The sequence below is a fragment of the Ips typographus genome, linkage group LG14 (genome assembly GCF_016097725.1).
Source record: "Ips typographus isolate SLU linkage group LG14, UJ_Ityp_2.0, whole genome shotgun sequence".
Lineage (NCBI taxonomy): Eukaryota > Metazoa > Arthropoda > Insecta > Coleoptera > Curculionidae > Ips > Ips typographus.
Window position 1 is genome coordinate 129,199 of NC_138435.1, and position 13,931 is coordinate 143,129.

General features: G+C 35.0%; 4 protein-coding genes across 6 annotated transcripts in view; 1 reads left to right on the forward strand and 3 right to left on the reverse strand.

Annotated features, from left to right (window-relative positions):
• LOC145737561 (calbindin-32-like) overlaps positions 1-13,931 on the reverse strand; it is a 52,993-nt gene that overhangs the window by 6,403 nt on the left and 32,659 nt on the right. The window lies entirely within an intron of this gene.
• LOC145737678 (uncharacterized) lies at positions 308-13,096 on the reverse strand. The gene is made up of 4 exons (XM_081992476.1): positions 12,937-13,096; positions 10,342-10,689; positions 1,593-1,727; positions 308-829 (listed from the first exon to the last, which is right to left on the reverse strand). Exons 1-4 carry the CDS (start codon positions 13,036-13,038, stop codon positions 458-460), a joined length of 957 nt encoding a protein of 318 aa, XP_081848602.1. The 5' UTR covers positions 13,039-13,096; the 3' UTR covers positions 308-457.
• On the forward strand, positions 4,419-7,948 carry LOC145737559 (uncharacterized). The gene is made up of 5 exons (XM_081992277.1): positions 4,419-4,586; positions 4,907-5,263; positions 5,342-5,695; positions 5,751-6,134; positions 7,539-7,948. Exons 1-5 carry the CDS (start codon positions 4,542-4,544, stop codon positions 7,893-7,895), a joined length of 1,497 nt encoding a protein of 498 aa, XP_081848403.1. The 5' UTR covers positions 4,419-4,541; the 3' UTR covers positions 7,896-7,948.
• LOC145737569 (B2 protein-like) lies at positions 8,049-8,916 on the reverse strand. The gene is made up of 2 exons (XM_081992292.1): positions 8,758-8,916; positions 8,049-8,492 (listed from the first exon to the last, which is right to left on the reverse strand). The coding sequence occupies exons 1-2, from the start codon at positions 8,800-8,802 to the stop codon at positions 8,136-8,138; spliced, it is 402 nt and encodes a 133-aa protein (XP_081848418.1). The 5' UTR covers positions 8,803-8,916; the 3' UTR covers positions 8,049-8,135.

Sequence of the window (13,931 nt, forward strand, 5' to 3'; positions counted from 1 at the left end):
ACGGTTTTAAAAACTTCCAGAAGTTTTCCAAAGCAGTCTAGAAACTTCCAAATGCTTATCAACAACTTTCAGAACTGTCTAGAAATTTTCCAAAATGCTTCAACATGCTCTTAAAGCAGCCTGGATGCTTCTAGAAGCTTTAAGAGAGATTAAAAGCTTTAAAAAATATTCCAAAAGGCTCTAGAAGTCTCCAAATACTTGTCAAATCGTCTAGAAGTTTCAAAGCAGTTTAAAATCTCTTAAAATCAATAAATTTGACAGTTTTGACACCATAAATGATACTTAAGGAAAAATAAAAATCTCAAAATTTTTGAAAAATGTCTTTATATAAAAAATATTACCTGGTGTAATTATTGTACAAAACTATTGTAATACTGGATTAAATACAAAAAAAAAATCACAATAAATTAAGTGTCATCCGCCATTTTTGCTTGACTAGTTCAAATTTGTTGCTAAATTAGGCTTTTTTCTCTTCTTCAGCTTTGGCAGGTAAATCAGGGTGGGTATGCTCAAAATAGCATTTGTGAATCAAATAAACCGTTTCGCAAGCATCTTTTCCTTTGACGGCGCACTTGTCCACAATCTCCAACGCCTTCTTCTTGTCGGCTTGTGGGGGTAGTTTCGCCTCCACCACGTCCTTTTGCACCTCTCCCTCGTCGTTAACGAAGCCCGCCTTCAGGTAGAAACACTTGGTGAAACATTTCAGGGCCTGGTCGTCGATGAATTCGCCCTGATCCGCTTTTTCAATCAGTTCCGGATTTACTTTGGTCTCCTGAATGCAGTCCTGACGGTTCTGGATGATTTTCTTGCGTTGCTCTTCCGTGAAATCCTGGAAAATTTTTACGTTACTTTTTTTAGTGCGTAGCACCGTTATCTGAGAAGTCACACCAAAAGTGTAAATTAGAGAGTTGTAGGGAATTTAGTGTTCTACAATAATGCCTCTAAGCATTTTTGCCCTAAAGGGCCGATTAAGGAAGTTATAAAGCAAAAGGGCAAGTAGTTCCACAAAAAGTTAAATAATTAATTTGGATTTTTAATTAATTTTTTAATTATTTCTGACTTACTGAACAAACTCTGAATTTTAGAAAAAGTCGGAAAAAACATTTTGAAAATATTTGTTTGTGGTTGCTGCCCCCCATCATTTTCAATGTCCAAAAACAGGGTAAAAATGAAATATTTTTCTAATACAAATTAGGTACTATGCACTCAGAATGACCTAGAGAAACTTCATAAAGAAAAAAAAAACAGTTTTTTGACTTTTTTTAAAAAAAATGCCAAAAAAATGTCTAAGTCTCAAAAAAGTCGAAAATCGAAAAAACAGGATAACAAATGGGGGAAAAACAGGGACAAATTTTTATAATACAAATTGGTGCAAATGCATTAAAAATCACCTAGTAAAACTTCATATGAAAGGAAAAAAACAGTTTTTTGTCTTTTTTTTTTTAAATTTACAATAAAAAGTCCAAATTTTTTTTTTGGTTCAATCTATTCTTTATGATTTTCTAAGTGATGCAAACTGAAATATTTTAAAAATATGTCGGGAAATGGTAAAAAAAAACACTTTAAAACTAGTTATGGTCTCCAACGCTCACCTGACAAGAAATGACGCTGATGACGGCGAAAACCAACGAAACTTTCAACACTGACCCGTACATTTTCGACACTTTCTCCTTTTGTCTTAGCGTGCAACCACTTAAATGCGATTTTGATTGGAAAAGCAATTGTTTTTATATAGAAACCACGACGTCGAATGGTGGAGGTCGATAATTTTGCCGTATCTCCGCCAAACCGACCAGTTTATCTATTATGTTTTACCATACAAAGAACCAATCGATTTTTACACCTTTTTCCGGTTGAAATTACCTTAAAAAAGCACTTTTTACCAGTGACATAACCTTTTTGGGAATCTACATCATTTCTAGGTTATTATTTACAAATAAATTAACCGAAAGTACACCAGGATCCTACAAATCAGTCAAGCAAAGAGTACAATCATCTTAATTACAGCTAGTTTCAGTAAAAACCCCAGTTCAGACAAATACAAATATGCTAAAACTCTTTTGGTTCTGATGAAACATTTCTAGAAAATCTAGAAGCTTCTGAGACAACTGTCAGTCAGTATTGTAACCGATTCCTTAAATTTTTTTGGAACAAAATTCCCAACTAACCTAACCTTACTGTTACAGAAAAGAAGAAGCTTTTTCTATATCATGAAAGCCATTGGAATGTCTTTTGAAGGTTCTAGACTGTTCCAGAAGATTCTTATTCTAAAATGTTCTAGAAATATTTGCACCCTTCAAGAAGCTTTTGAGCACAATCTGGACTGTTACCAGAAGTGCCGTGAAGCTTTTGGAATCCTGGAAGCTGAGAAAGCCTCTGGAATTTGTTGGAAGCTTTCACCAAGTCTTTCAGAAAGTTTTTCTTAATTCTGGCATGTTCTAGAAGTATTTGGAACATTCTAGGAGCTTTCAAAATCAAACATCTGGACTGATTTCAGGTCTTGAAGCTTTTTAGACATTTAGGATTGTTTAAAGTAAGTTGAGAAAGCATTTGGAATTTTTTAGAATCTTTCACAAAGTTCTAGACTCTTCTAGAAAATGTTTCCTTCTTCTGGCAAGCTATTGAACCTTCTTCAAAGACCTGAAATGCTTTGCAACGTTGCAGAAGACTCTAGAACTTTCTGACAAGTTTTAAAAAGCTTTTTCAAAGATTTGGAATGTTTTTAAATGTTGCAGAAGGCTCTAAAATAATCTGGCAAAGTTCTAGTAGCTTCAATAAAGATCTAGAAGAGTTTAATAAGTTTTAAAAGCTTTTTCAAAGAACGATAATGTTTTGAAACATTGCAGAAGGATTCAGAACCTTCTGGCAAGTTCTAGGAACTTTTACTAATTCTGGAATGTTCTACAAGTATTTGGAAACTTGGAGAATATAGTGCTTACAGAGTAAAAACGGAATATAATTTAATACCATGTTAATTAATGTAATAAGTGAGTTATATAAGTTTACCTTGACTTCTAACTGCTTCAATGTTTACATGAATATTAATATGTTCAAGCATTGTTGAATAAGTAATAACAATTGAACCTGAACTAAGACTGTTATTGATCAGAAGTTGATTGCTGTTAAAATTGATAATACAATTAGTGTGGAATTTTCTAGAAAGTGACTTAGTTATATGCATGTGAAATTGACAATAATACTTTGACAGGAAATCACTAGCAAACTGTACAAATTGCAATTTTAAACTGCACGCCTTGTTTCGATTGTCTAATTGAAAAATCCTATTAAACTGCTTAAAGGACAATGAACTAAATTTACAAGGTTTGTTTCAGGTTTAATTTATTGAAAGAATCATAAAACTTACTTTATTAGAGTCATTTAAACGCTCAGTATTGTCACAATCTTTTGTTTTCTGATAAACTAGCTTGGAATCGATATCAGTGACCTAAGAGAACAAATTGACTGTTATTTTTTGACAGCCGTCAGTTCAGAAGCTTCCTCAAAGATCTGGAAGATTTAGGAATGTTCCAAAAGCCTCTAGAATATTCTGGCAAGTTTTGGAAGCTTCTACAAAGATCTGGAAAGTTTTGAAACCTTGAAAATAACTTAAGAACGTTCTGGCATGTTTAGGAAGCTTCTACAAAGATCTGGAAAGTTATGGAACCTTGCAGAAGACTGTAGAACATTGTGGCAAGTTTTGGAAGCTTCTTAATAGATCTGGAATGTTTGGAAACGTTGCAAAACCTTCTATAAGATTCTGCCATGTTATAGAAGCTTGTTCAAAGATCTAAAAATTTCTATCCATCCATTTCTATCCAATCAAGGTTAAAATGTCATTGAACTCGACTAGAAGTAATAATTCATTAATATTATTAATAACTAAACCAAGACTGATTTGGTTCTTAAATAAAAAAATAAACTCGTGTCTTCTTATTTGCGAACGTACCGTTGCAAATACAGGACCGGACTAAAACATAAAAAAACTCAATTTTTTTTACTTGAAATATTCGAAAAAAATTGTTAAAGAAACGTAAAACATAAATTTCAAACACTTTCAGTTTTATTGATGCACGTTCAGTTTGAGGTTAATTTTTCACGGTTGTCACGTGATTGACAGCTGTCACTTTCTAACTTGATTGCGATGCCACCACTGTCAAACACCGGTCCGCGAAGCTGTAAAGTCAGTTTCGTTATAAACTTTCAGTTTGAGGTTAATTTTCACAGTTGTCACGTGGTTGACAGCTGTCAATTTTGGTATAGTATTATTTTGGACTTTCTAAAGAAATCCTCGACTAAATTAAACAGTTAGCTGGGCAAACACCTCGATACAGACCTGTACAATGGTACAACTGGTTCCTAAACAACAAATCTACCTCATTTTTTGCTCTAACAGAGATTTTCACGTTAGATAAACAAGCCAAACAGCTGATTGTTATGCCTTTCGGCTAAGATTAATCGATTTTTTTTCTACTGGGTGTTTTTCGTATATAAACACCCAGACGACCTGATCTTCTTCATACATTGTTTATGAAAGGTTCAAGATGAAAGTTCTTAGTGTATTAATGTGTTTACTGTATTTCAGTCAGGTAAGTAATATTTTTTTAATTAAATTAACATTATAATTATGCATATATACAGGGTTGATCAATTGGTTGTGGTGAAAATTTATTTGATTGTGTTTTAATACCTCCATGAGCGTTTTTTGACAGTTTAGTCTGTTTTCCCAGTGTCAACTGTCAAAAACTCCACCACAAAGCTGTAAAACGTGCTCTAAAACTTTTAGGGTCTTCTACGCACCAATTTAACAAACTTTCACGATTCAGTCGTATGTAATATAGCACTTAGACCACCCTGTATATAAAAAGTATAGAAAAATCCAGTTTAAACATTTAATATTAACATACAGGGTGTTCCATTGACGGACGTCCAAAAAGAAAAAGTCCACTCCTACCATCAAGACTGTCTGAAAGAGTCGAAAGTCAACAAAGCCTTGATCGAACAAGCCAAAAAAGGGGTTTACACCGAAGATCCAGCCTTCAAGGCTTACCTTTTCTGTTTTTCGCAAAAAGTCGGTTTCCAAAACTCTGCGGGAACGATCCAGAAGGAGGTTTTCCAGAAAAAAGTGGCTAATTTGGTCGAAGATCAAAACATTTTGACTCGTTTGGTCGATCAATGCACTGAAGAACGAAGCAGTCCAGAAGACACTGCTTACCACATTGCCAGATGTATGCGAGAGATTGTTCCTGCCATTGAAATTTTTCAGGTAAGTCACAAACTTAAAACTACAGGGTGGTTCAAATTATAAATCAAGGCAGAAAAAGTTTTTAACAATTGTTTTCAGGTTTCCCCAGAAATTTCCTATTTCTCCAACGAAAAAGCCCAGAAACACCTTCAAGTCCACCAGGAATGTGCCAGCCAGGACATTTTAGGGGAAACTGTCATTGAAAACGCCCGCAGAGCCAACGTACTCTTCGAAGATGCCAAATACAGCGATTACATCAATTGTTTCTTCAAAAAAGTCGGTTTACAAAAGGAAGATGGAAGTTTGGATCGTGACGCCTTCTTCAGAGGTTTCAGTGAAGTTATCAACGATAATTTGATAGCAGAACACTTGGCGGAAAAGTGTCTTCAATCGCAGAAAAACGAGAAGGAAACTGCTTACTTTGTGTCCAAGTGTTTACACGAAAATTCCCCAGTAAATCTGAAATTTGACCTCAAACAACACTTTGTGATATCCGCCCTTATTTTAGGTCCATGTGGAATTATTTCCCAGGGAAATTCCAGTCCCTGACGAATTGGCGAAGAGGATTATCGAAAATGGCCGAACCTGCATCAGGGAAACTGGCGTGGACAGGGAAATTCTGGACAAAAGTCGTCAGGGAATTTTTCCCGATGATCCCAAATTGAAGGCGTTCGCTTTGTGCATGGCGCGGAAATCGGAAATTATCAGGGAAAACGGTGAAATTGCCGTTTCCGTGCTCAGGGAGAAATTTTCCCCCATCGTTAAAGATCCAGTCGTAATCCAGAAACTGATCGATCGTTGCGCTTTGCCTAAGGAAAATCCCGAAGAGACCGCTTTCCAGTTTCAACAGTGCTTTTATAGGAATTCTCCTGGACATTTAAGTCTTATTCAGGTAAATTATCTGGCTTAGTATCTCGAAAACATAGGGAAATTAGCATTAAATTGTTTCCCTCGCCCATAACTCAGTTATTTGAAAAGATACAGGGTGGAGGCAAAAACTGGTGAATAGCTGACAGTTTGGGCTTTCTGAAAGTGGGGCTACATGTTAAAATCGCTTTAGGGGCGATGACCCTAGAGAGTGTTAAAGTTTATGTAGTGATTTTCCCCTCCTTTCAGAAGGTTTAAAGACATCCATCATTTTAACTCTCCATATCTAGGTTATTTGAAGAGGTACAGAGTGGAGACAAAAACTGGTGGATAGCTGACAGTTTGGGCTTTCTGAAAGTGGGGCTACATGTTAAAATCGCTTTAGGGATAATGCCACTAGAGGGCGTTAAAGTTTATGTAGTGATTTTCCCCTCCTTTCAGAAGGTTTTAAGACATCCATCATTTTAACTCTCCATAACTAGGTTATTTGAAGAGGTACAGAGTGGAGACAAAAACTGGTGGATAGCTGACGGTTTGGGCTTTCTGAAAGTGGGGCTAAATGTTAAAATCGCTTTAGGGGCGATGACCCTAGAGAGTGTTAAAGTTTATGTAGTTATTTCCTCCCCCCCCCTTCAGAAGGTTTTTAGACACACATCATTTTAACTCTCCATAACTAGGTTATTTGAAGAGGTACAGAGTGGAGACAAAAACTAGTGGATAGCTGACAGTTTGGGCTTTCTGAAAGTGGGGCTACATGTTAAAATCGCTTTAGGGATAATGCCACTAGAGGGCGTTAAAGTTTATGTAGTTATTTCCTCCCCCCCCCCTTTAGAAGGTTTTTAGACACACATCATTTTAACTCTCCATAACTAGGTTATTTGAAGAGGTACAGAGTGGAGACAAAAACTGGTGGATAGCTGACGGTTTGGGCTTTCTGAAAGTGGGGCTACATGTTAAAATCGCTTTAGGGATAATGCCACTAGAGGGCGTTAAAGTTTATGTAGTTATTTCCTCCCCCCCCTTCAGAAGGTTTTAAACACACATCATTTTAACTCTCCATAACTAGGTTATTTGAAGAGGTACAGAGTGGAGACAAAAACTGGTAGATAGCTGACAGTTTGGGCTTTCTAAAAGTGGGGCTAAGTGTCAAAATCGTTTCAGGGGTGGTGACGCTAGAAGGTGTCAAAGTTGACCTAGTTTGGTCGCCCCTTTCATGTTGGTAGCATTTTGGTGCACCCTATCACTGTTTGCCTTGTAACTCTTTAAGGATCCCCTTAAGGGCAAAAACCCTTTTACACAATCTTGTATAGGATACAATTTCCTACAATTTTTCTTATTTACACTTTTTTCTAACTTCTCAAATAATGGAGCTAATCTCAGGTTTCCTGGAAGAAGCTAACTAAGTATAAAAAAGTTTTTTCTTCCGCAGTTTGGTGCCGTTTCCGAAGCAAAAAAGCAGAAACACGTCCAAATTATCAAAGAATGCGCTGAAGAGACCGGAGTGCCAAAGGGCGTAGTCTTAAGGGCGCGCAAAGGCAATTTTGAACCAGATCCATTACTCCAACAATACTTTTACTGTATCAACAAAAGGTCTGGAATTTTAAACGACGAGGGTCACTTTAACAGGGACGTACTCAGAAAAGGATTGACGGAGGTGTTCAACGCTGAAGAGGCCGAACGATTGGTCGAAACGTGTGCCAAAAATTCGGACAACAAACTGCAAACCTCTTACGAGGGAATTCAGTGCTTTTACAAGGAAGCACCTGAAGTTGCTGTAGTATTTTAATAAATAATAATTATTTATTTAAATAAAAAGTACAATGTACTTTAGTTACTAAAGTATGACGTTTTTTTTAAATTTTAAGTTTTGTGCCATTTTGTAGCATTTTTCAACCTTTTTCCACGTGAGAATTACAAATGCAAAAAAAACTAAAGCAACTTTCATTGTCCGTACGTATATACTATATTTCTAAATGCACCTTACATCAACACTAAATACCGTAAAAAAACCGAATATACGGGGTGTTTACAATAAGTTAATGCTGGCCTTCTGGTAAACGCACTTGAAAGCGTTGAAAGCCTGCAATTTGGGGTCAGGATTGGTAATTGCGCAGTCGCTGATCAGTTTTTTGGTTTTGGCCGCGTCTCCTTTGAGTGCCTCCCTCAATTTCGTCTCAATCACCTGATTCTGGAATTGTCCAGCCGTATTCTGGAAACCAATCTTCTGCGCAACGCACAAAATGTGCTCTTTCAGTTTGTCGTCATCCGCAAACTGGCCAATTCGCGCTTTTTGCAGAGTAGCCTCGTTTACCTTCGATTTGGCCAAACATTCTTTGTAATGTTGCGCCAGCAGTTCTTTTTGTTTGTCAGTTTGGGAATTAACCTACAAATTCAAGACAAAAATATCAAAAATCTGGATTTTAAGAGGGACAGTCAACAGCATGTAGTCAAGTTAGTAAGTTAATTGAATTTTTGTTCAAAATTTTGAGAAAAACCAACAGAAATCACTGTATTTTTTTTTTTAATTTTTATGTTCTAAATTTAGGAATAATACAAAAAAAAGTCAGTCACTGTGAGGAACAGCATGTAGTCATCCTAAATATTTGTAAATTAATAGGATTTTTATTGTAAAAAAATGATATATTTACCTGAATTAAAACCACAAGACAAACAAAAGCAAAAAGCACCTTCATTTTTGGAAAAATTCGTAATACTCTGAGCAAAATTGTTAAGGCACTAGATTACTGTGTAATACTGCATTAAGTTGCCTTTGAGGGCTTTTTATATGCTTTACTGTCCATCCTCAATTGGATAATAGCACTATTCGACTAAATCAGGTTGAATAAACAGGTCGAGACCGCTTTCGATTAATAAACGACCGTCTACAATTAGTAAACGTATGCAGTGCATTGTTTTATAGGTCCATGGAACCAATTTTGACAGTTGACGCGTTAAATAACCGTCAAAACGTCACCCATGAAGATGTCAAATACTGTGGATGTTGCACACTGCTTCTGCGTGTATTTAAAGAGCTTTTTTGCGGTTTTTGACAGTTGACACTTTAATGACAGATTGTTGTACATATCAAACAGACTGTACTGCTTTGGACAGATAAAACTCTACAACACCTTGTAATTACTTTGAACTCAGCTTTCTGTATTTAAAGTGTATTTTATCAGTTTATAACTTAATGGAGAGGATTTTGACAGTTGACACTTTAATGATAGACTAGACTACATGTCAAACAGACTGTACTGTTTTGGATAGGGTCCAAACCACACTTAGAGAGGTCTAAAACACCTTATAATTACTTTGAATTGAGTTGTCTGTATTTAATCGGTTTATAGCTTTATGCAGATTTTAACAATTGACACTTTAATGACAGACTAATTGTTTGTATATTTGACAGTTTGAGAGCGCATTTTGACAGTTGACACTTCAACTACACGTTAAGAAAATAGTATTGCTTTAAAAACCCATAGAAATGTGAAATATTGTTAATACACTGTCGTTGCTCACCTTTAGGTGTATTTTGTTACTTTATAGCTCAATGGCACGGATTTTGACAGTATCTAATATCAGTGTAAACTACCTGTCAAATAATAATGCTTCAAAAATTATTAAAATCTCACTAATGGAGGTGTAAAATATTGTTGATAACTTTAAAACTGATTTTTGACATTTTGACAGTTGACACAATAATGACGGACCAAATTACATGCCAGATAATCAGTATTGTTTTTGAAATCTGCCAAAACTCTTCTCATGGAGGTGTAAATCTGTTGAGAAACCTATGGATTGGGTAAATTGCCACTGTACTCTTCCAAGTGTGTATTATAGTTTTATGTGTGTTTCGAAAGAGCGTAGCTCCGTTATTTGAGGAGATACAAAAAAAGTGTAAATAAGTAAAGTTGTAGAAAATTTCATCCTCTACAAGATTATATTAATATGTTCTGGCCCTTACGGGCCTCCTTAAAGAGTTACAAGGTGAAAAGTGACAGGGTGCACCAAACTACTTTTTTTGAACTAACTCCATTTTGACTGAGCGTAGCTCCGTTATTTGAAGAGTTACAAAACCGTGTAATAAAGGAAAGTTGTAGGAAATTTTATTCTCTACAAGGGTATTTTTGCCCTTAAGGGCCTTCTTCAAAGGAAAAAGTCGCACAAATGGTTTTTATCTACTTTTATTAGTAATACTTTCATTGGTTGTCAAATCAAAATGTCTAAAACACTGTCAAATGGGTGGGAGTGTTTTGGTAGTAACACCGAAAACTCTCGAAAGCAGTTTCCTGCGGTGTCGCCTTGGGTACCAAGCATTTGGTCACCAGCTGGGCGGCCACGCCCAAATCGCCCAAAGCTCCGCCCAATTTCTGTTTGACAACTTCCGTCTGAATGTCTCCGGCATCGTTCTGGAAACCCAAACGTTTCGACATACAAAACGAGAAGGCTTTGAGCTTGTCATCTTCAGTGAATTTGCCTTGTCTGGCCGCCTGGATCAGGTCCGTACTCACGCCAGTTTCGGCCACGCAAGCCTTACCATCCGCCAACAGTTTGTCCTTTTGTTGTTGGGTTAGATCGGCCTAGAAAACAGTCAAATGAAGCACAAAAACGGAAAATTGTAGGAAATTTTCTCCTCTACAAGATTGTATTAAGGTGATTTTTCTCTTAAGCGCCTCCTTAAGGGGTTACAAGGTAAAAAGCGACAAGGTGCACCAAAGTGATTGTTTTTAACTAACTTCATTCCGACTAAGCCTAGCTCCGTTGTTTAAGGAGAAAAAAAGCATAAATAAGGAAAATTGTAGGAAATTTTATCCTCTACAAGATTGTATTAAAGTGAATTTTCTCTTAGGGGCGTCCTTAAGGAGTTACAAGGTAAAAAGTGACAAGGTGCACCAAAGTGATTTTTTTTAACCAACTTCATTCCGACTAAGACTAGCTCCGTTGTTTAAGGAGCTATCAAAAAGCATAAATAAGGAAAATTGTAGGAAATTTTATCCTCTACAAGATTGTATTAAAGTGAATTTTCTCTTAGGGGCGTCCTTAAGGAGTTACAAGGTAAAAAGCGACAAGGTGCACCAAAGTGATTTTTTTTTAACCAACTTCATTCCGACTAAGCCTAGCTCCGTTGTTTAAGGAGCTATCAAAAAGCATAAATAAGGAAAATTGTAGGAAATTTTCTCCTCTACAAGATTGTATTAAGGTGATTTTTCTCTTAGGGGCCTCCTTAAGGAGTTACAAGGTAAAAAGCGACAAGGTGCACCAAAGTGATTGTTTTTAACTAACTTCATTCCGACTAAGCCTAGCTCCGTTGTTTAAGGAGCTATCAAAAAGCATAAATAAGGAAAATTGTAGGAAATTTTCTCCTCTACAAGATTCTATTAAGGTGAATTTTCTCTTAGGGGCCTCCTTAAGGAGTTACAAGGTAAAAAGTGACAAGGTGCACCAAAGTGATTGTTTTTAACTAACTTCATTCCCACTAAGCCTAGCTCCGTTGTTTAAGGAGCTATCAAAAAGCATAAATAAGGAAAATTGTAGGAAATTTTATCCTCTACAAGATTGTATTAAGGTGAATTTTCTCTTAGGGGCCTCCTTAAGGAGTTACAAGGTAAAAAGCGACAAGGTGCACCAAAGTGATTTTTTTTTAACCAACTTTACGTGATTCTTTTTATCCTCTACAAGATAGTATTAAGGTGTTTTGCCCTTTAAGGAGTTTTAGATTTAATTTAATTAAGCTAATTTGAATTGAACAACCTGTTTTTTTGTTTGTTAGAGACACGCTGTATATTAAATTAACAGGACAACATTGGCAAGTAATATTCCGTCTACTAATCTAATAAAAACCGACTGGAATCGTTTTGTTTACTCTTCGGGTCGTTTAACTCAATAGAAAAAGTGTAATAATCATTTTTTATTACTTTGGAAAATTCCAGAACGTTTTGACCGCGTTTACTCGATTCTAAGCGTGTGAAACCCAGTCACTTTGGTACAAAAAAGCATTCTGAACGTTTTCGACTTCTTGCAAAATGTCTGTAACTCTAACCGTTTTTGAGATATTCGTTTTTTTTGGAAATTGTCTGAAAAATTTTGTGTCTCGATTAATTTTTCATTTTTAGTTACAGTAAAAAGCTCAAAATGTGCGATTTGAAACCCTCTATCACTTGCTGCAAAGCACAGGGCGATTAAACATATACAGGGTGTCCATAAATGGAAAAAAAGATCACAAGTGACAGTGTTTACACCATAAATTAAAAAATTTAGTCGACTGCAGAAAATTATTCTGAACATTTTTGTAACTATAACAGTTTCCGAGATATTGAACTTTTTTTGGAAATTGCATTAAAATTCTCCAAATTTGAAGCTAAAATGTAATTGTAATTAACAGAATTGTATGAAATTATAGGAAAACAGCTAATAATAAGAATTATTGAATATTTAATGAATTTTGGATAAAAAAATTGAAAACAGAAAATTGCTGAATGTTAATAATTAAAAATTGAATTTATTTTTATTTTGCAAATTTAATTTTAATTGTTTTTTTTTTTTCAACTTTTGTAAGTTAATTAATAAGCACTTATTATAGCAAATTAAAATGAAAAAAAAATTAATTAACTTTCCCTCTCAAGTTACGAATTTACATAACAATTATGCCATAAATAACTATTTAAAAAAATCACAATTTTTATAATTTTTTTTGATTTGCAGAAAAAAAATCCGTAGGGCTAATGAATTTGCCCTTGGACATGTAACAATCAATTTACAGCCAATTTAAACAATTATTCATACTAATTACATTAAAATAAATATTATAAAAAACAAAGCAAACTTACATCAGCACAAAAGATGGTACCAACCAAAGCGAAAAAAATCACTGCAGAAATCATTGTTATTGTTGTTGTTAATGGTACTAGAACCGTATACTGTATGTTCATTTTTACCCACCAACTTTACCTATTTATATGCAATCCTCTTCCAATCAGGTAACTGGGTTCATGTGACTTAAACTGGACTTTGTACACGGTTTTTCAGGTCGAAGAGTGCGGTTCTTTGTTTTTTGTGGACTTTGTACTCGAAAAAAAATCGCAAAACTTGATTCTAAAAAGATGTTTATCCGATGATTAGGCTCAGAATTAATTAGATGGAAGAAACCGTTAATCTTGTTTCAGACTTATGTAACTAATTAGATTTGAGTGTTAAACTTGTATTTTAAAACAGAAGAAGACAGTTAAAGTGGCTTTAACCTAACCTAACTAAGAGTTAAATGACCCATCGAAAAACAACAATTTTCTTAAAAAAAACAAAATTTTTGGAAAAAACAAAAGACACTCCTGAAGTCATTCTGCACATTTTTGTAAACTTCTGTTATGCTTTTAGGACTTTCTTACATTTAATTCAAGGAAAACCACTAAAGGACTTAAGCTAGCTGAATAAGGTTTGGATGAATGTTATTCTACAATAAATTGTCAATAATTGACAGTAAAAACCACATTTCTATCTCTGTTACTTACTGGGATATTCAAATTTTGGTTAAAAGTAGCGTTTTTGCTAAAATACCATTCTAATTTCAGTTTCTACCAATTTAAGTAAATTTTGGTTATGTAATTCAGCACTAAATTCCCAATAATTTACAGCAAGAATGACTGAATTTGTAACTTTTCTACTTTCTGAGATATTCACTAAAGACTTACCGAAACAATGGCACTGACCATAACCAACACCAAGACAGAGGCAATACTTTTTTCCATTTTTTTTATTAATAAAAATGACACTTTTTTAACCTTTAAATTGTGTTTTACACCACTGTTGTATACTTAATTTCACTTTT